General features: G+C 43.2%; 2 protein-coding genes across 3 annotated transcripts in view; one reads left to right on the top strand and one right to left on the bottom strand.

Annotated features, from left to right (window-relative positions):
• LOC134394309 (uncharacterized) overlaps nt 1-8,643 on the bottom strand; it is a 40,585-nt gene extending 31,942 nt beyond the window's left edge. Inside the window, exon 1 of the mRNA XM_063119653.1 lies at nt 8,473-8,643. Coding sequence (XP_062975723.1) covers nt 8,473-8,633 — 161 coding nt within the window. The 5' untranslated portion in view covers nt 8,634-8,643. The remainder of the gene's footprint in view (nt 1-8,472) is intronic.
• A 1,649-nt stretch (nt 8,644-10,292) lies between these two features.
• TMEM9 (transmembrane protein 9) lies at nt 10,293-25,264 on the top strand. Of its 2 annotated transcripts, XM_063143835.1 has the most exons (7): nt 10,293-10,382; nt 12,434-12,512; nt 15,816-15,916; nt 17,142-17,233; nt 20,191-20,299; nt 21,360-21,491; nt 23,217-25,264. In XM_063143835.1, the coding sequence occupies exons 3-7, from the start codon at nt 15,851-15,853 to the stop codon at nt 23,364-23,366; spliced, it is 549 nt and encodes a 182-aa protein (XP_062999905.1). In that variant the 5' UTR covers nt 10,293-10,382; nt 12,434-12,512; nt 15,816-15,850; the 3' UTR covers nt 23,367-25,264. The 2 variants fall into 2 exon arrangements, with proteins under 2 accessions (XP_062999905.1, XP_062999911.1); XM_063143841.1 differs by lacking the exon at nt 12,434-12,512 and having other exon boundaries at nt 10,345-10,382.
• Nucleotides 25,265-25,529: the final 265 nt, after the last annotated feature.

The following is a 25,529-nucleotide window of genomic DNA, read 5'->3' as shown; positions in this document are numbered from 1 at the left end:
CAGGGCCTTGTAGATGAGGAATGCAAAAGGCCTTGACAAATGGGTATTCATTAAGTCTCCTGGTGGTCCTGAAAATAATTTACCAACAGGAAAACCAAGGCATAGGATAATTCGAATGGCTTGGCCATGGCTCTACAGTGGGAGTCAATTTTTCTGTGGCAAAGACGGTGGCTCTAAGGACTCTCATCTTTGCTCAGGACTTAGCTGTTGATTCCATCCATTGACAATTGGGGGAGGGGGTTCAAATCCAGTGTCAGAGTTGATCTGGTAACACACCCAATGAGATTCCAGAGAACCACTGGTGTGCCTTGCCATACTATATGAAAAGCAATGTAAAGAATTGATTGCTACCATCCTAAGGACTAAACAAGAGTGAAAGGATCCCCCAGTAACTCACATACTCCACTAAGAGTGAGGGGGATTCACCAGCCTTTGCACAGAATCCTAATGCAACCCTGAGAAAGCCATAAGGAAAATGTTCACAGGGAAATGTTCAAAGACAAGACATGGTGCTTCTCTACCATTGGGGGAAGTTTTTGAAAAGCACTGCCCCCAAATACTGCTGCCTCTAGGGCATTTCCTTCCTTCCTCCAAAGTCCAGAGAAGTGGCTGCATTTTCAGTCATTTGTTCTGGGCCGAGAAAAAACCCTCCTGGAGCATGACATCTGTGGACATGTTTACCCCCAACATCATGCCATTTTTAACACATCCCACGAGACATCAAATGTTTGACATCCAGAGCTGAATGAAAGATGTGCCTATATTTGTTGTTTATTCTTTCAGTCGTTTCCGACCCTTCGTGACTTCATGGACCAGCCCACGCCAGAGCTTTCTGTCGGCTGTCGCCACCCCCAGCTTCCCCAAGGTCAAGTCTGTCACCTCCAGAATATCATCCATCCATCTTGCCCTTGGTCGGCCCCTCTTCCTTTTGCTTTCCACTTTCCCTAGCATCAGCCTCTTCTCCAGGGTATCCTGTCTTCTCATTACGTGGCCAAAGTACTTCAGTTTTGCCTTTAATGCCATTCCCTCAAGTGAGCAGTCTGGCTTTATTTCCTGGAGTATGGACTGGTTTGATCTTCTTGCAGTCCACGGCACTCTCAGAATTTTCCTCCAACACCACAGTTTAAAAGCATCTATCTTCCTTCACTCAGCCTTCCTTATGGTCCAGCTCTCGCAGCCATAGGTTACTACGGGGAATACCATTGCCTTAACTATGCGGACCTTTGTTGTCATATAGATGGTTATATAGATGGTTCTAAATACATAGTTATATTCTCTTCTATAGTGTAATCAAGGCACGCCTCCAGTTACTACCTAGAGACTAGATTTCAGGATAAGATCAAACAAGTAGTAGTATCCAATGTTAGTCCTACTTAGAGTAGATCCACTCAAATGAATGAGACTTATCATAACTATTCATTAATTTCAATGGCTCTACTGTATGTAGATCTAATACCGGAAGCTACCCACTGCATTTATCTTCTACCACTTAAGATCTGGCAGATTTTAATGGAGCGATAATACTGCTGCACATATGTGCATGAGACAGTAATCTAACGATATACATGTACATGGGGCCTGATTTTGTGTTTAATTCCTGTGACATTCTCATTAGTTATTACAGATGTTTCGCTACAGGAAGAGGCTGGGGCATAAGCAGATCAGTGGGCATATGCACCACATAGACGAAACAGCTGGAACAGAACAAGTTTGAACAAGCCTTAGTAGAGCCCACAGACCTTCAAGTATTGGAGCACCGCATAAGCCATGGCTTCACCAAGATCCTGTGTGTGTGTGAGGAAATTGCAAACTGCAGGATCCTATCCACTTTCTAGTTCCACAATCATCAGATTCTCTCAAGAAACACCAGCATTTTTATTGTGTGGCTTAACATTACAATGCATTGTCAGTTAACTGAGTTAGCAATGACAATATCTTGGTTCAATGCTCCAGCCACTCATACTTTGTTGCACACTTGAAATAAGTCCAACCAGCCATTGATGCCTTTCACTGGCCATATTCTGCATTGTTCCACTTAAGGTCAGCAGTTACCATGGTGTAAACCTACTCTTCGAAGAGGATAGGAGAAAGAGAAAATCATTCCACGCACTATATAGAATAAATAAGCTTACTATAGCTTAAGGACGGAGGTGTACCTCAATGGTAAAGGACATACTTTGTAGAAGTCAATCCCAGGTTTGATTGCCAGCATCTCCAGGCAGGACTGTTGCCTGAAACCCTGGAGAGCTGCTGCCAATCAGTGTCGACAATATTAGGCTTCAATGGACCAATGGTATAAGGCAGCTTCCTATATTCTTACCTAGCTTGAGAGGTTTTCCTGCCACTGGATCATGACGTGCTGCTGCTGGAGATGCATCACATGCCCCAAATGGACGTCTAGTCTCATTTGCACCAGCTGCACCCAACAGTCACTTGAGCCTCAGTTAGAGAAAGCAGCGCCATTTGGCTCGCAAAACCTTTGAAAAGTTTTGCAGAGTGGGTGGTAATTGAAAGAGCTTCACACCTGTTCAGGAGACATGTTCAGAGAGTTGGGCTAAGCCCTTGCGCACCAAAGCACATTTCTTTCAAGCACTGCATGTGACAAATCCCCAGCACGTGCCAGAGATGCTTCTGTTCCTCTGCAGATCCACCCTCTGAATACTAAACCCCAGTGTAACCCAACCACAGCAGGCAAGGCCCCACTGGTCCCCATACCAACAGCATGCCCGTCATTGCAGGCCTTGGAGGCTGGCCTGGCTCTTTCCAGAGCTAATCCAGGCTTATCAGCAGCAAATGAGAAATGGCAGGCTAAGGATGGAAAGAGGGTGAAAAAATAACGTTGGCATGGGAAAGAGACAGGCAGAATGCTACATCAGAAGCATAGGAGGTGAATAAAAGAGGCGGTTCTTGCAAAATCAGTAACTCACTGTTGTGGTGGTTTTGTTTGTTTCTTTTGGTAAGCTCACACATAATTCCTCTCTAGCTGGTCCTTCCATTGCCACTCTCTACATTATAGATTTATGGAGACTGGATCTGCATTGGATGCCCATGCATCAACCCCCTTCAAATCTACCATCTGATCACACCACAAAGGTAATTTCTTAAGATAAAGGGTACATTTTGTACTCTGGTTCCAACATCCAAGTTCAAAATATTGTTTATTCCTTTTGCACATTTATATACTTCCCTACAGGCAGATAGTTATAGCATTCATTATGAAGACAGCATTCATATATAATTTCCCTTCTCAACCTACAAGGTACTGACAAGTTGGGACCTGATACTTTCTCAGTTAGTGCTTGTGACTATTTTGAAGGCAAAGGGTAGAAGCTCTGCCTTTTAAAAAACTCAAATGGAAAGGCAGGGGACCCAAAATGGATTAGAATCTGGGGGGGGGGGGTAGGGACCTTCCCCCCCCCCTTTGTGGTCCTAATCTGAACCCAGCCCCCGGGCCAATAAAATACATTACAACAGAAAAGGGCAACTAAAATGATTAAGGGGCTGGAGTGTCTCCTCTATGAAGGAAGGTTACATCAACTGGAAAAAAGCTTGGAAAAAAGGAGGCTAAGGGGAGACATGATAGAGGTGTACAAAATTATGCATGGTATGGAGAATGTGTAAAGGGAGACATTTTTCTCCCTCTCTCAAAATACTAGAACCCAGGGTCATCCCATGAAACTGATTGGTGGGAGATCCAGGACAAATAAAAGGAAGTACTTCTTCACAGTGCATAGTTAAATTATGGAACTCACTACCACAAGATGTAGTGATGGCCACCAATCCTCCAGGTTGGATAAATTCCTGGAGGCAAAGGCTACCATTGACTACTAGCCCTGATGATTGTGTGCTATCTCCAGTATTCGAGGCAATAAGCCTGTGTGCACCAGTTACTGGGGAACATGGGTGGGAGGGTGCTGTTGCACCATGTCCTGCTTGTTGGTCCCTGGCCGATGGCTGGTTGGCTCCTGTGTGAACAGAGTGCTGGACTAGATGGACCCTTGGTCTGATCCAGCATGGCACTTCTCATGTTCTTATGGATCACTTTTTGGCAATGTAAGCTGAAGGTGAGAAGCCCTCAGTCTAGATCAAGACCACAGTAGGCAAAGAGGGTTCCCTCCCCCTTTTTTTGAATATTAACAAAACAAAACAGAAAATCGTGAAAAAGAAAAGAAATATTACATATATAGGAATATCATCCTTTTCCCTATCAAGTGTACCATTAGTTTTTTTTTAAAAAAAATGGGGAGTTATGCATAGATTTCAAGAAAAGCAGACCGAAGAGTAAAAGGCAAAATGTCGGATACAAATAATAATAATAATAATAATAATAATAATAATAATAATAGAAGAAGAAGAAGAAGAAGAAGAAGAAGAAGAAGAAGAAGAGCTCCCCATACCTATCCAACCCATTCAAGCGTGCCAGTCCATGTCATAAAGTATAATTTAACCCTGAAAGGTAACATTTCCTAACAGACATTGCACACAGAATCCACAAGATTCTTTCTGAAACACAGAATAGTCCCTTTGTAGACATTGGAGTCCTGGGCAGGATCTACACTACTGCTTTAAAGCACTTTATAACAGTTTTGACAACTGTTGGGGCCCAGGATACACTCCATATACAGTTGTCAAAACTGTTATAAAGCGCTTTAAAGCAGTAGTGTAGATCCGGCCCTGGCAGTATTCTAGCTTCCGAATGAAACTGAGCAAGCACCATATAACTTTGCCAGCAGTTCCTGCCATAAGCTTTAATGAGGCAGGAAAACCTTAATAATCTTTAAACCGTTGTTCAGCACTCCATCAAACCAATAAATGATTGTGTTCCTCAGCAAGCCTAAATAAAGTACATTAGTAGTTTTCACCAAAATTTGAAAGGAATATATGATATCCCTTTTTGAAAATTGGAGTAAAAAAGTTAAATATTTCAGTTTTCAGAGCAATTGAACTTGCACTATCAGTGGCAATTTTTGTTGAATCAGTTTGAGATTTTACACTTTGGTAGAGGTCATCGAGTAGATCACGGATGCTAAGTTTCAAGTTATTAGCTCAACTCAGTTTCATTTTTATGGGCAATAACTTGTTGCTGACACTACATTTATACTCCTGTAATGTATTTTAGAGAAGATGAGAACTACTGCCACCTGCTGCAGACAAAATGCAGATTTCTTATAGTAGTAGCAGGCAGAAGACAAAATCAGCACAACAAATTTCAGACTTTTTAACCAGGAATTTTCAAATTTTGCCCTCCTAAACTTTGTCATTTCCCCTAAGTTAAGGAAAGACTTTAAGTGATCCCCAGGGATGAGTCAAACTAGTTCACTGGCAAGTTCAGAGCAAAACATTCCTGTATCCCAGGCCAGATAATGGGCAGATTAAAAGGAAAAAAAGAAGAAAAAGAGCAGACAATTCACCCACACGGTATGTAATTTCATACTCCTGAGTTGGGGACCCCAGGAAGCAAAGGTGGAAAGGCGATTTCACAGGATTTGTTCCATGGTCCCCACCCCCACACCACTTAAGCATAGTTCACATCATACTTAGAGAGCCAGTTTTAGACTATTCTTTAGCCCTGTATGAGAAGGTCGGAATATCATTGTTAAGACACCACTGGATTCAAAGCCTGCAGATTACAACTTCTGCTGCTACTGCCACCACCAGAATAACTTTGTATTCTCCATGGATCTGGAGGTTACAGAGTAGTTTACAGTCTGTCTTTTTGTTTCAGGATCTCTGTTGCCCCATCAACTCTGCATCACACCGCAAAACACCAAGTACTGGACAAAATCCATCAGATTCTCCCGACTTCACCCATATTGCACATTATGTATAAGAAGTAATTGCCAACGGAAGGAAACCCAAGAAGCACTAAACTTACCACACCTGAAATGTCTGAAGTGTCAGGATTTCATCCTAGAAGCAATTAACACAGGCAGAACAGGCTGTACCATTAAGGAGGGGTAGGTGGGAGAAGATCAGAGGTTTTGGGGTTGAGCCTCTTTCAGGCCAAAGGCAAAATTCCACTTTGAAGAGACTCTCAGGGGCTGTAATGCAGAGGTGGGGAGGGCCGAATGCAAAACGAACAGGGCCAAAGGCATGGGCAAAAATACAAGCATATTTTAGGTTAAAGCTCTTCTTGCCAGTTGAAGCCTTAGGGGAGGCATTTCAAGCTTTCAGAATGCACAAAAGTGGGAAACCATGGAACGATCCATGGTTGGGGGAAAGGGGAAGGGCCGTGGCCTCATGGGAAACCCCAGAGGGCCAGATTGGAGGGCCAGGTTTGGACTCTGGGTCTGTGGTTCTGCACCTATGCATTAAAGGGCAGTAAATTATCAATCCATTAGGGTTTCATATTTACCACCATGGGGAGGGTGTGTGTGAGAGAAGACCATTTTGGATTTTCTTCCTCCAGCATCCAAATGTCTTGGAACATCTCTAACGGCAAACTATTCAGTTAAAAGGTGTTTTTTTTTCCTGAGCAAGCTGTCAAAAGTTTGTAGCTGAGCATATGGAAGGAGGCATTGCCAAATATTGGCTACATTCAGACAATCATATCTCAGCTTGTTATGTCAATACACATGAGTCTTTTGCTCGTTCAAACAGCTACTTTTCTCATCCCTTCTTTATGTGAGCTGCAATTATACCAGGGAGCCAAACATCCAAAGTTGGAAACTATCTTTACAAGCTTCAGAACAATTCAAGATTCTGAACAAGAAGTTTGAAGTTGGTTTAATACTTTGGCTTGTTCCAAATCTAGTAACCCTAGTTTCACTGTTTGGACAAAACAGAGCCTATGGTTAAGTACAGGCTTCCTGGTTTATTATAGCTGCTGTGAGCAAAAGGCTTATGCATACCTTGGTTTAATAAGCTGAGATAAAGTCATCAAACTGGCTCACTCAGGACACTTATTTTTAAAACAGGACATTTAAAAGTTCCTTTATCAATATCATTGTTAAATTATCAGATATTTTGTCTTTTCTTTTGATGTTTCATAATAAATCAACTGCACTTTTGTATCAGATTTTGAAAGGAATCTGAAACAAGAAGCACACATTCAACTATATCTTTTCTCAGAATACAACATTCTAGCCATTCTCATCTGGGCTGGAAGGAGCAGAACTACTTGGGCAATTGATGTGATACTCATGTCTGGAAGAAATGGAAAGAGAACAGGCACAAAGGAGACATAGGAAATGTCCTATGGATGTCCATAGGAAAAGTCCTATGGACAACCATCTGTCAGGGATGCTTTAGGGTGGATTCCTGCATTGAGCAGGGGGTTGGACTCGATGGCCTTGTAGGCCCCTTCCAACTCTGCTATTCTATGATTCTATGATTCTATGAAATCAGGGCCTCTGCTAAGCACCTAAGATCCACTTATAAACACCAGAAACTGCTGCAGTGCAGAGGAAAAAGCACTGCATCCAGACATGGCAGCCATGATTTGGGAGTGGGGAGGTTCTATAGACACCATCTCCTTTCACACAATTTGATTGTGAAAATAGGCGGTGGTATGTGGATTATATTCCACCTTGAGAAAGGACAAAGGAAATACATAAACATCAGAGCCTCCCAAATCTAGGCAGGGTAGTATTTAGGCTGCCCAGTTTCTTTCCTTGTCTAAGCGTGTTTAGGACTTAGACAGGGAAAGAAATTGCCTCCAGTAAAGTCAGTTCAGAGACACGGACTACAGTCCTATGCATATTTCCTTCTTACTTCTAAGAAAACTTGCATAGGATTGTGATGACAGTTTCACACACTTGGATTTGATTTACTCTCCCTATCAATAGGTCACTTCACTTTAGGTTTATATCTTTTTCTCTCTCCTTTCCACTGGCTAAAGATCTGATGCTCATCAGTTAGGAAACATAGCACACTATAAAGAGGGAGACAAGTGTTAAGAGGGCAGAAGAAAAGGAAATAAAATTAAACTCTCTCTGCTTTGCTGTTGTGATAAATTTACTTGTTCCCAAGCATCAAAATAGTACACAGGACATGCAGTCCGATGTGATTCTTTTTATATGAAGAAATCTCTCGTAACTGAACAGGATTTACTTAACAGGTAAATGTGTTTACTGTATGCCAACATGTAGCACCTGTAGGCTATAACCCTTTGCACACTTCCCTAGGAGTAAGCTTCATCGGACACAGTGGAGCTTGCTTCCGAGCGAACAGGTCATAGGATTGCAGAATGCCTTCTGTGATGGTGGTGCATATCTAAACTTCACAGTGCAATCCTATAAATGTCTAGTCAGAAGTAAGCCCATTGAGTTCAATGGGGCTTACTTCCGACTAGTCTGCGCCCCACTGACGTCAATGAGGCTTGCTCCAAGGTAAGCACGTCTAGGACTGTAGCCTCCATTACTTTTGGAGACAGCAGCCGTACCCGCCCAGGTGTTGGACTACAACCCCCAGCATTCCCCAGCCAGCTCCGCTGGACAGGCCCCGCCCAACCCCGCTGTCTTGGATCCCTACCCTGCACCGTGCACGACAATGCACCGCCTCTCTCCAGCCCCGCGGAGCTTGGATACAATAGCCGCCGCCCTCTGCAGGGAGTCTGCTTTCAGCGTCTCCAGCTGGTTTTTCTGCGTCAACGCACTGCCTCCTAGCTTAAGGATACAGTCCACTGCAGCCATCGCACCGGCCCCAACACGGCAAACTACATTTCCCCACGCTTTAGCCCGCCCCTCTTCGATGACATCATTTCCGGCCCAGCCTATTAACGCTTAAAACAGCCTCAAGTTGACTTGACACTATTAAAAGGCATCCCAGGCAAGCGTAGGTAGTGGTTACAGACTGCTTAACAACAGAGCAATTCTGTGCATAGTTACTTAGACATCTCACTGTATTCAACAGAGTGTATTCTCAGGGAACTGCAGGCTATGGGAAGTAATCCTATGCGTGTTTAGACAACAAAAGTCCTACAACTCCCAGCATGCCCCAGCCACCCGTGCTGTCTAGGGTATACTGGGAGTTGTAGGCCTTCCCCCCCCCCCCCCCGTCTAAACACGCATAGCATTGCGCTTTTAGTGTGCTGTGTTTGTTGCAACAGTTCTAATACGTGCAGGGTCCTTGTCGGATTGAAGTTGCGTACAAGAGAGGGACCAGTAAACCAGAAGCAGTTTGAACAGCCGCAGTAGTAGCAGCGTGGGTGTTAAGAGAAAATTCCTGTGAAGAAATTCTTGCGGGGGAGGAAGGTTCCTGCAACTTTTAAAAGTAGCATTAGCATCGACAGAAGTATCAACCTTTTTTGGATAGCGAGTATTTTGATTTGTAGATGATCCCTAAACTCCTCCAATGATTTCCTATGGCCATTCGGAATGAACCAATGTATTTCAATGGCCATTCGGTGTCCTTCGGTTTAGTATGTCCCCACAACCAGTATTTTTCTACCTCCTCTTGGTGTTTTAAGTGTTGCAACGATCCCCTTATATCTTTCAAAGCAAAGCAGAAGTTGGTTCCTTTTACTAGGGCAATCACTGTGCGTAGGCCCAGAGGCCCTGTTTTCTTAGGTTCATTTTCAAAAGAAAAGCTGGCTTCAGCGAACACCTCCGCAACCTTACAACTCCTTTTTTCCTTCCTCTCCGCTTGTCTCCTCTTCCGTCAAAATCGAGACGGTAAATTGCATGGGGGTAGAGAACTGATGTGCGTGTGCTCAAATTTGCAATCCTATGCAAATTCCCCTAGAAGTAAATTCAATTGGACTTCTGAGTACAGAACGTGCATAGGATTACGCAGTAAATTATTCTGTAAAGCGCCATCCATGCACATTGACGCTGGCTACACCGGAAAGGTATTCTGCACATGCTCAATAGTACTCTAGCTAGAATGCCACCGTTTAATATAAAAGGTTAGTAGTAGTAGTGTGTGTATTCAGTGTCATTACGCAAACACACCGAACCAAACAATCAAAGAGATTTTCTCCTCCACTGAAAACCGGATGTCCTTGATCCGTAAAGATTTCATTTCACTTTATATTTACGAACCAATCTGAGACAGCCCTTACAGATGACGTGACTTCCCAAAACTGGGCAAGGATAAATTAGCAGACTTCAAACAGAAATCCATGCTAGTTCTGGGCTTGGCGCTTGTGCCTGCCCTGATAAAATATAATTGGGAAAGTAGTGTAAACTTTATATCGTCTGACCTGCATTAAACGTTTAGCCGTCGAATCTTTCATTGAGACGAACACGCCCCCTTTTCCTCAATTCTTCTTCTTCTTCTTCTTAAACAAAGGTTCGGAAATTATTGATGATCCCTCACTACCAGTTCCTGGACAAAGACTATTGGTTGTTGGAAGCTGTGTCTGTGTTGATGATGTCAGCAGAAAATACCAACGAAGGTTTCCGTGGATTCTACTGTTTCTAGGAGCTGGTGCTGTTGGGGTGGGTATTTTATTATATACTGAATAATCCTAGTTCCTGATTTGGGGAGCAACGGGGGATGTGGGGGAGTTCGTAGTTGAGTTTGCATCCTCTAGTGCCGACTGCTTGGGATACCCCAATTTCTGCAAACTGCCCAGTTTTCTCTTTTGTGATGACTGAATGTGCGAAAATGGATTCAGGCAGAGTTTAAATTGCCAGGCAGAATATTATGTGCATGTTAAGGTGGTAGAAATGGCTGCCTTTTCATTGCATTCCTTCAGGAGAACTATAGAAATGCACCCGTGCTTAGTGGTACCTTTTCTTTTGTTTGTTCTCGGCATCAGAGGTATACTACCTCCATAAGTGTTTAGCTGTCAAATGAATTAGCCTAATCCTTTTTCCAAGCTATTTGAGCCAATGGCCATAATCTTATATCGTAGTAGTGAATTCTGTATGGGAATTAAAGCGATCCTCCTGCGCGTCTCCTACTTCTTCTGGCGTTTTTTGGGATACAAAATAAGACTTGGAGAATCCATTTCTTCTTGGCTTTGTTGTTATTTCTTGTTGTGTTCAGGAGAAGCTGCGCTATAAAAACACCCACTGAATGGGCAACGTGGTCGCTACTTGCTTCCTCTTTCTTCCTAGTGTGAAGAAAGAGAAAGCTGTTCATCCCTACTGAGGGACAGAAGCAAGTGGCAAAGGACAGTAAGGAGATGCGATTCCCATCCCCATCTGAAAACGCTCTAAGACTTACCTTTTTCCTTCTCCCCTCCCACCTCTCGTGGTTTGTTGTAAACCAGTTTCCCATTGCATCCTAACCAGCGATCTGTGGTTTACGCTTGCCCTGCATACCAGGGTTGAGGAAATACAGGACTTATGCAAACCGTGGTTTGGTATTACATGTGGATCGACTCCACTGTACAAAGTACTTCCTTTTGTCAGCTCTGAAACTTCTTTCAGCCCATTTGCCTGGGTGACTTTTTTCTGCTTTAATGAATAGCATAGAAATCCTTATCTTCTACCTCAGCCTTCCCCAACCTAGTGCTCTCCAGATGTGTTTGACTACAACTCCCACAGTCCTCAGCCAGCTTGGTCAGTAGCCCTGCTGGAGGGGCACCAGGTTGGGGAAGGCCATTCTACTACATTTGTCATTTCATATATCTCTAATGTCCTCCTTTAAATGTATCCCCCCCCCAAATGAATAGATCTAAATGCATGGGCCTCTCCTTAAAGGAAATATGTTCCAACCTTTCTATTGTTTTAGTTGCCTCTTTTGTATCTTGTCCAGTTCTGCAATATTCTGACCAGAATGAGTTGACCAGAACTGTATTAAAAGTGGCTGCACCATAGATTTATAGAGATGGAGCCTTGGAAGTAAGAGCTTCAGCTATTGGCCGGTATAGAAATGCAATAAATAAATAAAATAAATTATAATGCTTGCCTTAATTGCAAGATGAACATTGCAAGTCTGAGTTCTTCTCCAGCTGGGTTTTTAATCCAGTCCAGTCCATTCAGCCCCCAACCTCTTATCATGTTTAAAGACCTGGCGGTGCTTGTCATTCTAGGTTTGCAGCATCAGCCTTGCCCATGTCGAACAGCGGCATGTCGTTGATTCAGCTGGCAGAGCAGTGGTCCATGAGATGGTCAGAAATGTAGCTGGTGACTTGCTTGCCCTGAGTTCCCTGGTTGCTCTGCCACCATTGCCTGCCCTGTTAAAATTCTGCAGATCTGGTGTTTAGGATATGAAGCTGAGGGCTACATTCAGACCTGCCCCATATCCCTCTTTCCCACCAAACAGCTGGTTGGTGTGACTTTTACCTGCATTTTACCTGTTAGTACTTTTGTGTCCTGTGAACCGATCCTCCCCCCATTCACAACTAGCATTAGCCCTTTTCTTTCTTTTTCATCACTTTTGTTTTATTTTTGCTCTGCACCACAGGTCAAACAAGTCAAAGAAAATCACAAGCTGCTTCCACTTCTGCTATTGCATGTGCTGTAATGGTATCCTCCCCCCTGCATTGTTTTACATGTCGTGTAACAATATCATTTATCTCGCCACCATTGTTTTACAGCACCTGGTGTTTGCCGCCACCTCCTTCTTCTTTTTGCAGCTGTGCTGAAAAGGCCAACCCAAAATTAATGAGTAAACAGGTACACACCTTTGGCTTGGGATTGCTATGACTGGGGCAGTGATGTACTGCCCATGCTTGCCCTTTCTGTGTGGCAGGCACTGTGGGACTGTAATGAGGGATGGAGCATTATATGAAGTATTGTGTACAGTTCAGTTATAGGACCTGTTTCCAGGTGATTGTGGAAAAGCAGTGCTCAAGGGGCCCTCCTGGAAAGGGTCTGGGACTTGCTCCCTAGCCATCCAGCACATTTCCCCACTTTCATTCTTGCTTGACACTTGCTGGTCATGCTACAGTGCAGCTGCAGCCTGGCACTGAGCAACTCTGAATCACACACACACACACACACACACACACACCAATCATTGCATTTATATTCCACCTCTTTTTTCTCTTGTACGAAACTTATAGCAGACTACATGGTCCTCCTCATCTTCATTTTATCCTCATGACAACCCTGGCCAGATCTATGCCAAGCAGGATATCACGCTATGAAAGTGGTTTGAAAACGGTATATGGAGAGTGCCATGAGCCCCAACAGTTGTCAGTGCACTTCAATACTGTTATAAAGCAGCAGTATAGATCCTGCCCCTGTAAGGCACGTTAGGCTTAGGCAAAATCTACACAACTGCTTTAAAATAGTTAATAGTAGTAACAACTGTTGGGGCCCAGGACACACTCCATGTAAAGTTTTCAAACCGTTTTCAAAGTGTCATATCCTGCTTGGTGTAAATCTGGCCCTAGAGTCAATGACTGGCTCACCCAATGAACTTCACAGCTAAATAGGGACTAGAACTCAGATCTTCTGAGTCCCAGTCTAACACTCTAACCATACACCACACTGAGAACACAAACAGACTTGTTCCCCTATACAGACACTTTTGATTCTTGAACCTGCTGCTTAAAGCTTGCTTTTGATTTCTTCTCTAAACAAACTGGGTAGTATCCAATGCTGCCCATGCACCTCTGATCATTCTCTTGTACCTGTAAGACTGACCTGAAGCTGCTGCTGCTGTTGTTGTTGTTATTATTATTATTATTATTATTATTATTTTCATTTCTATACCGCCCTATAGTCAAAGCTCTTTCAGCAGTTTACAACAATCCATAAAAATACAAAATGCAGCATAATAAAAATACTCTAAAATTTTGAACACAGAAAAATTAAAATAATGTAAACAGCTAAAAACAATTTAAATAAACAATGTTTTTTCCTAATAGACCTGTTCTAAAACAGCAGACATAGATGCCTCATCTAAAGCAATCCCAGAAATGAGCTGAAATGTTCATATGGATAGGTCAGCGGATCTTGCTTCTTTGTCCAGAAATGAGTATTTGAACTTGTTTCTGGTTGCTTTAGGAACCTCTCGCTGCCCGCTGTGCTCGCGATGAGTCTCTGGTGTGTGGGCAGCATTGGATCCTGTTCATTTCCTCCCCTTCCCTCCCACTCTGAACTCCCATGGATTGGCCACAATAATTGGCTATTGCAGAATGAGAGTGCCGAGCCAATCCAGCTCCGAAATGCACAGAGCCAGATGGTGAACTGAGGAGCAGAGTGCCAGCCATAGAGCAAGTGTGGGGAACTTTTGTTCCATTAGGGCTGCATTCCCTTGGGGATAATCTCTTAGGGGCTGAAGCCCATGATGGGAGGGGCCAGAGCCAAAAGTGAGCTAGGCCACCCCTTTCATCTCCCTCCCTCCTTCATCCTTCCTGTCTAGTGGGCTGCTAGGGGAGGGCAGACTACTCTTACCAGAAGTCAGACATGACTGCAGACGTCTTAGGAAATTAGGTCAAGAGGCCACTGCATGTAGCCCTAAGGCGACTGGTTGCCCTACCTCTGTGTCTAGCGCCTTAAAACATTCAGTGAAGAAATGAATATAGCACTGAGAGGTTTGTAGACTTGCCTGGAAGCCATTATTAATTGCCATGGGCAGGGTCAGTAGCAGTATTTTGTCTGGATGCTCTGGAGAATTTCTCCCTGTCACTCAGACAGAAAAAAGCCTATAAGGATAACAACGGAGGGAGTTGTGTCTTTATTCCAAGGTAGGTAGATCATCATGTGATTTCTTCCACATTCCATGTGAGATGACTGTAAGGCTTCAGTATTCCAGGAGTCTTATCTAGTCTGGCATGACATCTGGCATGGGAAGGCCATGAGCAGGTCTTCAGCACCACAGTATCCCACCCCTCTGCGCTCACATTCCCCAGCAACTGATATTGAGAGGCACAGTGTCTCCGATACCGGAGATAGCATATAGGCTTCAGGGCTAGTAGCCATCCTCTGTGAACTAGTCTAATCCCCTTTTGAAGCTAGCAGCCATCACTACATCTTGTGCTAGCGTATTCCATAACTGAACTGTGCATTGTGTGAATGACGTTTGGATTGGTTCACATCACCAAATCTGATCCCCTGCTTCATGACGAAGCTATGCACTTTCTGGTTTTATGAACATGTTGTGCAAGGCATACAGGTGTCAATTGTCTAAATATAGGCCGGCCTACAAACTAACAAGACCATAACCTATTTTGACATAAAGTAGTTGGAAAAGGTCATCCCATATGGGCCGGAAGGGTTGGGAATATGCTTTAGTCTGTACACGCAAATTAAAACAGGAAAAAGTCCAGGTTTTCTCTGTAAAGCTTGACTGGCAATAGGTTGTATCCAGTTAACCCCTCCCACTGACAGTATGGCTTCCATCAATGGAACGGGGAGAGTTCTGATTGCTCCTCCCCCACACTGCACAACCTCAAAATCTGCTCTGGATAGTTGGGAGACGCAATATTAGATTTTGACCCATTTTATTGAATGCCTGGTGGTGTTGGGCCCAAAAGGAAGGAGGTAGGTTTCTCCATGTTCAACCATATATTGTGAATTAAGTTGGAAAGTATATTTTGCTGCAATTCGGGAACAGATAACGACATTTTACATCAGTCATTAATCCATTTCGCAAGTAATGGTGGCAAACTGTGGGTTAATTTATGAAACCATGATTTGCTGGGTCAACTGCCATTGCTGCTTTGAATATGCAACCTTCAATGGACCTAATCATAAGTTACTTTGTGCCATGTGAATTTGGACACTGTGGATTGTTTGTGGGTTAAACAATCCAAAGTGAATCTTTCATTAGTTCTTTGGTTAACTTTGGGTTGCTTAACTCATGAATAACCCCTTGTGTCTGGGTTTGCACATCATGATGTAACCTGCGATTGGGCCAATTGGAGATTGCATATTCAAATTGGAAGTGGCCCATGCGTGGCACACAACGTGTGAACAGTTCCACAGTGATAAATAGTTTGCTGATTTCCCTTCTTGCTTTTCTCCAAGGTCCTGTGATACTCATGCAGCACATCTGAAAAAACATGAAATTCGTGTTACTTGCAGCCATTGTTTGGTGTATCCTAATACCACCGTCTGAGGCCAGCAAGGTGAGAAAGCAAGTGTGATTGCAGAAGGAGAAAATGCATTCAGTGGGAAGGTTTGCTTGTAACACCAACCAACCTTCCCCAGCTTGGTGCCCTCCATATATTTTGGACTACAACTTCCAGGATTCCTGACCATTGGCCAAAACATCAAGAGGGCACCAAGTTGGAGAAGGCTGTCCAAGCAAAGATGTAATGCGCCTGAACAAAGTCTCAGTCTTGCGCATTCTCTCCCACCCCTGCCCACCCAGCCAGGAGAAGGACTTCACTAGTTTCATTTTCAAATAATCCTGGTTTGTATCATACAACCTAGGGTCCATGGTTAAATACAAACTCTGGTTAGTTAAAACAAGCCATGTTCAGAAACCACATTTGGAAGTTGGTTTGTTTCAAAACTGACCAGAGTTGTTTTAAACCATAATCTCTGGTTTGTACATGACGAGTCATGGTTCTTGAAACGAAAAGCTAGGAAGTCCTTCTCCCAGCGGGGAGTGGGGAGCATGTGAGTCCGAAGCTTTGCTTGGGCTCATTCCAGCTTGTGTACATCATCTAAAGCAGAATTTAGTACTTACACGTGAACCAGCTCAGTAGAAAGGACACAATCATTGTATGCAGAAATAACTGTGATGCTTTTCAGTCCCATTGATTTACTGTGCATGCATTTGACTCTTCCACTGACATATGGGATATAAACATACATAACCATTTGAGCTGGCTTGCCCCCTTGTTGTTTTATTATGGTTTGTGATAGGCATATAGTTCTCTTCTGCCTGTTCTAAGAACTCTCTATTACTTGAAAGCTTGCAGCCCTTTGCAGCCATTAAGTAAATCTAATAAAAGATACCTGTTTGATGATTTCATGGTAGAGTTAGCTAGGTTGTTGCTAAAACATGAGTAAGGATGCACTCCTATGCACGCTTATTTGGGAGTAAGACCTATTGAGCTCATTGGCACTTCCTTCTGAGAAAACATGCATAGAATCAGGCACTAAGTCAGATGGCTACTTTATATTTGTGTTCTATGTAACAGCAAACAGAGTGTCTTTCTATCAGAATGTTTGGAACATGGATTACAAATGTGCTACAACTGGCTATTAGCTTTTTAAACTATATTGTTGTCTGTATATAGTGATTAGGCAGGGAGAAAGATCACTAGTGATTTCAAGTGTGAACCTGCTACAGGTATGTGATAGGTCAGGATGTTTTGCCTAGTGCCTATTTTTCTTTGGTAGGCCTTTGAGGACATCCGCTGCAAGTGTGTCTGCCCACCATACAGGAATATTAGTGGACAGATTTACAAGAAGAATGTGTCCCAGAAGGACTGGTGAGTCACCCTTCGACTGTGGTTTACAATGTCCAAGTTCACAGCGTATGACCTTTTCAAGCTGTAAAACAGAGTTCTTCGTGTGACCATATCAGAAAGTTATCTGGCTTGAAAACAGATTTGGACCTCTACCAGTGTGAAAGGCCAGGATTTGTAACTACTACTTACTGATTCCGGAGCCGAAATGGATGGATATTTGTTTTTAAGGAATTTAAAATATGAAATGTCAATAGCACCATGCAACACATCATGACAAAACTCATGAAAATAGAGAGTTGTCATTTAAATGTTGACTGAGACTATGGGAGTTCTTCATGTTGAGTTCTAAGTCTTGGGTTGATGGGAAAATAAACTGAAGTTTCACAATTTTTGGCTGGTCAAGATTGGTGCTTTAAACATATGTTTAGGTGGTTCGAACATATAAGACCGATTCTGGCCCACCTGCATTGGCTGCCTGTATGTTTCTGAACCCAATTCAAGATGCTGGTTCTAACCTATAAAGCCTTACATGACTCGGGACCACAATACCTGATGAAACACCTCTCCCAACATGAACCTACCCATACACATCTAAGCTGCTCCAGGTGCCTACTCCGAGGGAGGCTCGGAGACGGCAACAAGGGAAATACCCTTCTTGGTGGTGGCCCCCAAGTTATGGAATGATCTCCCCAATGAGGCCCACCTGGTGCCAACTTTGCTATCTTAGCAGTGCCAGGTCAAGACTTTTCTCTTTTCCCAGGCATTTAGCAGCATATGTTGAGTTTGTAATCGATCCCAGATCTGTTTTTAGGTTTGGCTGACAGCTCAAAGTCATTTTTAGATGTGTGTTGTCTTTCAAGATAATTTACTAACAAGTGCCAGCCATGTCAACAAAATGTCAGTTGTCATAAAGAACACTTTTTGAGGCCCAAGCAATTCATATTAATAGAAGTCAAGATTAAACAATCCGTTAATTATATATAAAGCTGAACATAGGTGTGTGGGTTTGTTTGTCTGGAAGTGTTTGCCCACGTCTAGATGAAGTACAAACTCGAGATTTGGGGTGCTAATAGGTCTTCCTGTAAAATGCACCCCCAAAATCCAAAACCCTGAATTTTTGCGGTTTAACTATTTTTAAACAATTTTAAACAAATCCTGCGATGATGCCTACAACTCCAAGCAACTGTCGAAGAAGCACCTCTCAGGAGATGGGGATGACTGCAGACTGCCAAAGGCATGCTGGGATGTGTAGGTATTTCAGGGATAATTGGGGGGTCGCATAAGAACATAAGATGTACCATGCTGGATAAGACCAAGAGTCCATCTAGTCCAGCACTCTGTTCATACAGCGACCAACAAGCCATCGGTCAGGGATGAACAAGCAGGATGTGGGTGGTCACCCGAAGGAGCAAGGGGAAATGAATTAAAGTTATTCGGGGACCTGAGCAACGCCCAGAATATCTGCTAGCTCAATACTGAAGTTTAGCAAAAAGAAACATAAAAACAAAATCTGAAATAGCAGCCAAAATGGTATCACTTCCCCCAAAGTAAACATTGCCCTTAGCAGCAACCCTTATTTAAGAGTACTCCCTCCCCTCCACCAGATGGAACAGAAGCAGGGAGTAAGGTCATGCAGATGGTCTCAAGACATAAGGCTTACATTTTAAACTGTTCTTTTATGTCTCCCCCCCTCCTTTCATTTTACGTAATTTCTGTGTACAGCCATATTCAAGAAATGGCCAGGTAGCTGGTGCCATCTAGTACTTTGGAAAGGTAACTGCAGCAATTCTACCGAAGGCTGGTGAGCTTTGGCTGGAAGTGATTGAGGATGCAGCTGCTGAAGTTATCATAGGTCTGCCAAATCTCACTCAGCCGCAGGCATTTGCTCGACCAAATCCCTGCATATGAATTTTCTTGAAACTGTTTCTTTCGTTCAAAAGTCTCTTCCAGGGTTATTTTTCTCACTGCACAGGCAGTGAATTTTGCTGGATGTTTTCTAGCCGAACGAACAGGAAACAAGGAAGGGAAAGTATGAATGAACAGAGAAAAGAAGAGAATGAAAGGAAGGGGAACTGAAAGAGAAAACGAGAAGAAGAAAAATGGATGTGCCATGCAAAGAATGGAGGAGTAAGGAAAGGCTGTAATATACTTCTAGTATGCGGTTGAGAAGATTGTCATCTTTATTATTTTTTATCTTGTTTTTTCTCGTCCATTTCTTTTCAAGAAGCAGCCTATCTCCTCGTTAAATTCCACATACCAACAACACTAAAACTTAGTTGCAGCTGCACAGATCTTTGTTTTCCTGCTGTGTAAAATGGCTCAGTTTGGATTATCATATGTCAGTTTAGTAAACTGAAATATTCATGAGACTTTACACACAGCCCATTTCTCTTCCTCCTTCATTCATGGCATGCAGCAATTAAACCTGTGAATCGCCAATTAATGTAATTTCCTTTTGGGGGGCTGAACCAGGAAACTATGGTTACCATCTTTGGAATAAACCAGGATCTTAACCCAACTTCAAACCATGGTTTAAGATCCTAGCTTGATCTGGACCTGGTAACCATAGTTTCCTGGTTTGGATGAAATATAAACTATGGTTAATTTGAGACTTCCGATTTTAATTCCCGTGTACTGTGAAGAGTGGAGAAGTGGTTGTGTGCCCAAGCAAAAGGCTTTTGTATATCTTGGCTTATTTAGATAATTGTCTAAACGCAGTCATTGTGTCCAGCTGAATGTTAAAATAAGCTCTGCGTCCTCTATAACAGGCACCTTGTACCAGCCTTGCCCACCCTGGTGTGCTCTTGGACTACAACTCCCATAATCTTCAGCCAGCATGGCCATTGGTTGTGGATGGTGAGAGTTGTAGTCCAACACACCTGTAGGGGACCAGATTGGGGAAGCCAGCCTTATACTCTACTCCACAGCATAGGAGATCTTTGATGCCCACTGTTGACTCTTGTTTCTTGCCGTTATAGTAACTGCCTGCATGTGGTGGAGCCTATGCCAGTGCCAGGCCATGACGTCGAGGCATATTGCCTGCTGTGTGAGTGCAAGTATGAAGAGCGAAGCACCACCACCATCAAGGTATACAACAAGCCCATCCTTTCTACCAGACTTCTCTGTGCCCTCTTTCCTCGCCCCCCCCTTGCTGTATTCAACTGAGAATGTTGACTGTTGGTAATTTCCAAGGTAGAGGTGAAAAGGAAGGAAAAAAGCATAACTCTGAATCCAATGTATGAGACTTAGATAAATTATAAGAAAAAATGAATTGGATGAACATATAAATGGTAATTAAGAAATTAATGGGCATTTTTGACATGAAGAGGGCAAAAGAAAAATTTACCTTAACCTCACCCTTAAATGTTTTTAGTGTAATTGTAGTTGTTATATGTATACCTTTGTTTGTATGTACTATGTGTGATGTTTGTCTTGATGTTGTTGGGAAAAAATAAAAAAATTAAAAGAAGAAGAAAAGGACTGAGGATATACCTACGAGGGGAGTAGCACAAAGAGTTTCTGCATCTCTGAGGGCCTAATATGGTAGTTCTCATATAGGTCTCCAGTTGTAGCTATAGGTGTTGCCATAGAACATGTATAGGAGTCATGTCTCATACATGTCAATGGAACATGCCCATGTCTCAATGGCCTCATCAAAAGTCTGTGATACTAACAGGCAGCCACTGTGGATATCTTTGAGAATCATGGCCTATGTCAGGTGTAGGCAACCTGGTGCCTTCCAGATGTTTTGGACTATAAGACCCAGCCAACATGGCCAATGATCAGGTATTATGGGAGTTGTTGTCCAAATCATCTGGAAGGCATCAGGTTGCTTGCTTCTGGCCTAGATTAATTGGCTAATTCATTTCCTCAAGGAAATGAATTAGCCAATTTTTGAGTTAGTTGTATGGGGATTAGCATCTGGATCGCTTACTTCTGAGGTGATTGCTGTCTTGGGTCAGTCATGCCGCCCAGTGGAGATACAGATTATGGTCTTATCTCCGTGCCACTGAATCGCTAAGAGCCTGAGCCATTTCCTTATTTCAATGTTGGTTTTGTGACCATGCTATTGGTTGGAAGCGATGGTTTAAGAATACTCTTTTGACCAGGAACCTTGATGTCCTCTTTTCCTGTTGACTTCTTGCAGATCATCATCATCATATACCTGTCTGTGATTGGAGCCCTTCTACTCTACATGGTCTTTCTGATGGTAGTGGACCCCCTCATCCGCAAGCCTGATGCCTTCACTCAGCGCCTGCACAACGAAGAAGAGACTGAGGTGAGTGTGAGGCTCTCTAAACAGGATCCTTCTTGACGATGAACAGACTGTGGGACAGAGAATGAAAATTGCATCAAAGCTTATTCTCAGGGCCAAACTGTACTTCATGCTAATCATGTAGCGTGTGGCTATGTGTGATAATTTTCTTTACTCTTGTGTAAGCACGTATGGCCCTGGTTTGAATCGGGACCACAGTGTTTCAGTAGGGGAGGGTTAAACCTTCCCCTCAACACTCTTTCCCTCTCCCCCCGAAAAATATTCACACATATGTGCACGCACACACATGGGAGGGGGACTAAAAGAGAAAAGTAAAAATAGTCTGCGTTAGAATCAATTGAGGCTTTCTTCTTCCTTTTTTTAGCATTGCCTCCCGCCCCCCAGCATGACTTTTTTTAATGTTCTTACATTATGTGCGTTCACATGCACATACACCTTGTGGAACGTGCACCTTGTGGAGCGTATTTTCAATCATATTTGGTATCCATTCTTCAGTGGCTTTGTAATATAGTCAGCATCCTAACCAGCCCTTTTGGGAACACTAAATATACAAGTTATCTGGTCCCTGACAATTAGAAACCATTTCCATCTTCGTTGTACCATTTTTCAATCTTAGGATGTGCCACACACCCTGCCTGATTTCAGAACTGCAGATACACACAATCTCTATGACCTTGACTAACCAAAACTATTTCATTGACCTGGTTTGCATGTTATGACAATTCCTCTATTGTTTACCCAAGGAATTGTCAGGGTCGAGCAGCCGCCAGTGAGCACGCTGCCTCTACGTGCTTGTCTCTTCCGCTTTCAGTCATCCTGGGTTGCTATTGTGAAATCTGATCCTGGAACTCTGGGTTATTTAAGGGTTAAACAACCCAGAATTAACTCAACAATTGCCCATGGTTTGTTGTTGGGTTAACTGAGTTGTTTAACGCCTTAAAAACTCACAATTCCATTTACAAATGTAACAATAAAAACCCAAGAACTGGGCGTTCCTGGGGTTTTGATTGAAAGCGGAAGCCCAACGCCCTGACAACCCTTGGGTTTAAAAAGCCCATGGCTTGTCGTCATGTATGAACTGGACATTCATTTAAATTTTATATGCTGCTCTTCCCGTCCAATAAGCCCTGAGAGTGATTTGCTCTGAGTGATTTGCTCTGAGACAAGATGCCTAAAGGTCAATGCCTAAAAGCAGGCCAGTCCCTTTAGAGTGGCCTTCCCCAACCTGGTGCTCTCCAAATGTTGTGGATTACAATTCCCAGGATTCCTTGCCATTAGCCATCCTGGCTGATGCTGATGGGAGCTGAAATTCAAAACACGTTATTGGCAGAAGGCAGGCCACACTTTGGTAGTTTGAAAAACACTAAGGAAATAATGGCACATGGAGATGTCATCAACAGTAGGGGAACAATTTTTTAATTACTATTTTTATACATTTTTATACCACCCAATAGCCAAAGCTCTCTGGGCGGTTCACAAAAATTAAAACCGTAATAAAACAACCAACAGTCTAGAAACACAAATGCAAAATACAGCATGAAAAGCAGACGCTGTATAATAAAAAGTCATTGACTTTTATTATGCAGCGTGTGTATGTGTGCATTCTGCTTCAGAAATCCTTTCATATGTCCCAATGTCCCAATATAGAACCTTCCCATTGTGCATTCTCAAATGCTTTTATCCAGCCCGGATACTTCAGCTAGCTGCTTCTCCTTTTCGGTATTGCAGGATACCCACTCGTTGGCAGCTATACGCCCTTCTGCTGGCACCAGGGCGAACACAGTGTTGGAGAGAGTGGAAGGAGCCCAGGAGCGGTGGAAGCGTCAGGTGCAAGAGCAGCGGAAGACGGTGTTTGATCGGCACAAGATGCTGAGCTAGAGCTCACTGGGAGTTGACAACACAGGAGTGGGCAGCGGCTGCTGGTTAGCTAGGCAGATGATTTCTGTTAGCCAATACAAACCCCAAGGCCTGTAGTTGAAATCTGTTGCACCTGCCCTTTCGAGTTTGTTTTTGCTTGTTTCCTCTTCTCCACCCCCCACCCCCTTCAGTCCCGCCCCACATCCAAGAACAAGCTACATGGAAGCAAGCCACCAGCTGCATATCCCCAAATCTTCCACCCTTAAGGCAGGAGTGTCCCCTACATCTGCCCCCTTGTCTAAAACTATGCTTCGCTCACCAAGCAGTGAGTATTGCCGCTTGATTTCTGTGTGATCTGTGGAAGAGGGAAAGACCAACTTTTAGCTGCAGTATGTATCTGTTTGCCTTCCGAAGTTATAAATAACGGCAAATTTTCCTCTGGGTCCAGTAACCTGCCCGGCACCAATCTCATTTACCGATGAAAAATGTGGCACTAGGGTTTGTTGGTTTGTTCATTTCTTGTTTTATAAACCGGTGGCTTGGTTTTCAGCTTGAAATGGGTGTATTATTAATGGAGCTGGAGTGGCAACAGCCTTGTTTGCTCCCCTGGCGTTAAGCTAATGTATGAATCTTCATTACAGCAAAAAGCTTACAGAGAAGTGGTCTGGTCTTACATAGAGAAGATTGGTTTGGGGATCTGTCACTGTTTATTGAAAGATGAAATGTTGGAAATTAGTTTAGGAAAGGGAGCGGTTATGTTTGCATCGTGTGCCCTCATAGGCAATTCCTTCAGGGACTCTTTTCAGGCAAGGTTAAACTTGCACCATAGAAACACAAAGAAGCAAGTTAGCAGATTCAGATGTAATGCTTAGCACTTTGTGAATGAGGCTGGGTGAGGTTTGGCTCCCCCCCCCCACACACACACACACTCCAGAGAGACCAAAGGCCAATAGATTTGTGCATGCCTCTTTCACATACAAATTGATGGCTGTTTGTTGCATTCCCTTTGCAGACAACAAGAGTTAACTGCTCCTTAGGTTAGACCAGAGGTGGGCCAAATGCAGCCCCCACCTCCCTGCTTCCAAGTTCTGGGAAATAATTTGAAAACAAGTTAAATTTGTCCCTTTCAGTACTCCATAGTGCTACAAAAATGCTCCATCCCATGGAAGGGTTGCACCTGCAGAAAGTTTTGCACATGTTAACTATCCAGTTTGTACTGTATGTAAAGTCTTCGAGACTTGTTCCTATGTATACAAAATGGGCTCTTTAGATTTGTTGGCTCTCCCACCCCCTTTATGGAACCTGTTTGCATGAGCATCTTAGGCAAGGAGACCCCTCAATCTTCTTGTGGAAGTCTGTTCAGTGGGTTGTATCCATTGGTAATCTCACCTAAGTCCTATTCATTTCAATGGGTCTACTCTAAGAAGGACTAATAGTGGATACAACCCAGCATACAGAAACTGATCTTTGGATCCCAGTATAAAAAGTCACCTGGAAAGAAAAAGGATTAACGTGTTGGATTTTAATTTGGCTTCACAGGGTGCCAGTTCAAATCTGGGTATTTGTTCACAGTGATATTCAAGTCTGCAGAAGCTGTTTTGTTTTAGTTTGGCTTGAGAACAGATTGTTTGTTCTTATGGTACCCACAGCAGTTTCTCCAGGCAGCGTTATGTCACTGGTGGAGGGGAGGCAGCGTTAACCCTAGTGCACCTCTGTAACATAATGTATTAATGGTTTCTCAAATGGAAAAAGTCAACAGCAAGCGCTCTTTAAGGATGGCCTGTATTCCTTCTGCATGAGAAAGTGTTGATGTACTAAATAATCGGTTTTGTTTATTTCCCTTGAGGGATCTCTGGCAGATTGAGCCAATCCTTGTTACTATGCAGTATCTTTTCATTAAACAAAGAAACTGGTGTGTATCATTGGTGTTTTCATGACCTGGATATTTTTGTTCAGAAGGTGCTATGAAAAATCACACAATTCAGCGAATGGGTGGAAGCACATGGCAAAGGAAAGACAGGAAGGAATATGAATGCATCCTAAAATATATGCAGGCTTCTAGCCAGGATGCCACTAAACTTTAATCTCTAAAGAAGCTGTTAAAACTTCTAGATGAAAGTTTAAAACCTTTACAAGCCTCTTGGCTATTAAAATATTCAGAGGGCTATATGCAAAAGAATAAGA

The sequence above is a fragment of the Elgaria multicarinata genome, chromosome 1, assembly GCF_023053635.1.
Source record: "Elgaria multicarinata webbii isolate HBS135686 ecotype San Diego chromosome 1, rElgMul1.1.pri, whole genome shotgun sequence".
Lineage (NCBI taxonomy): Eukaryota > Metazoa > Chordata > Lepidosauria > Squamata > Anguidae > Elgaria > Elgaria multicarinata.
This window is presented reverse-complemented; position numbering and strand designations above follow the sequence as displayed.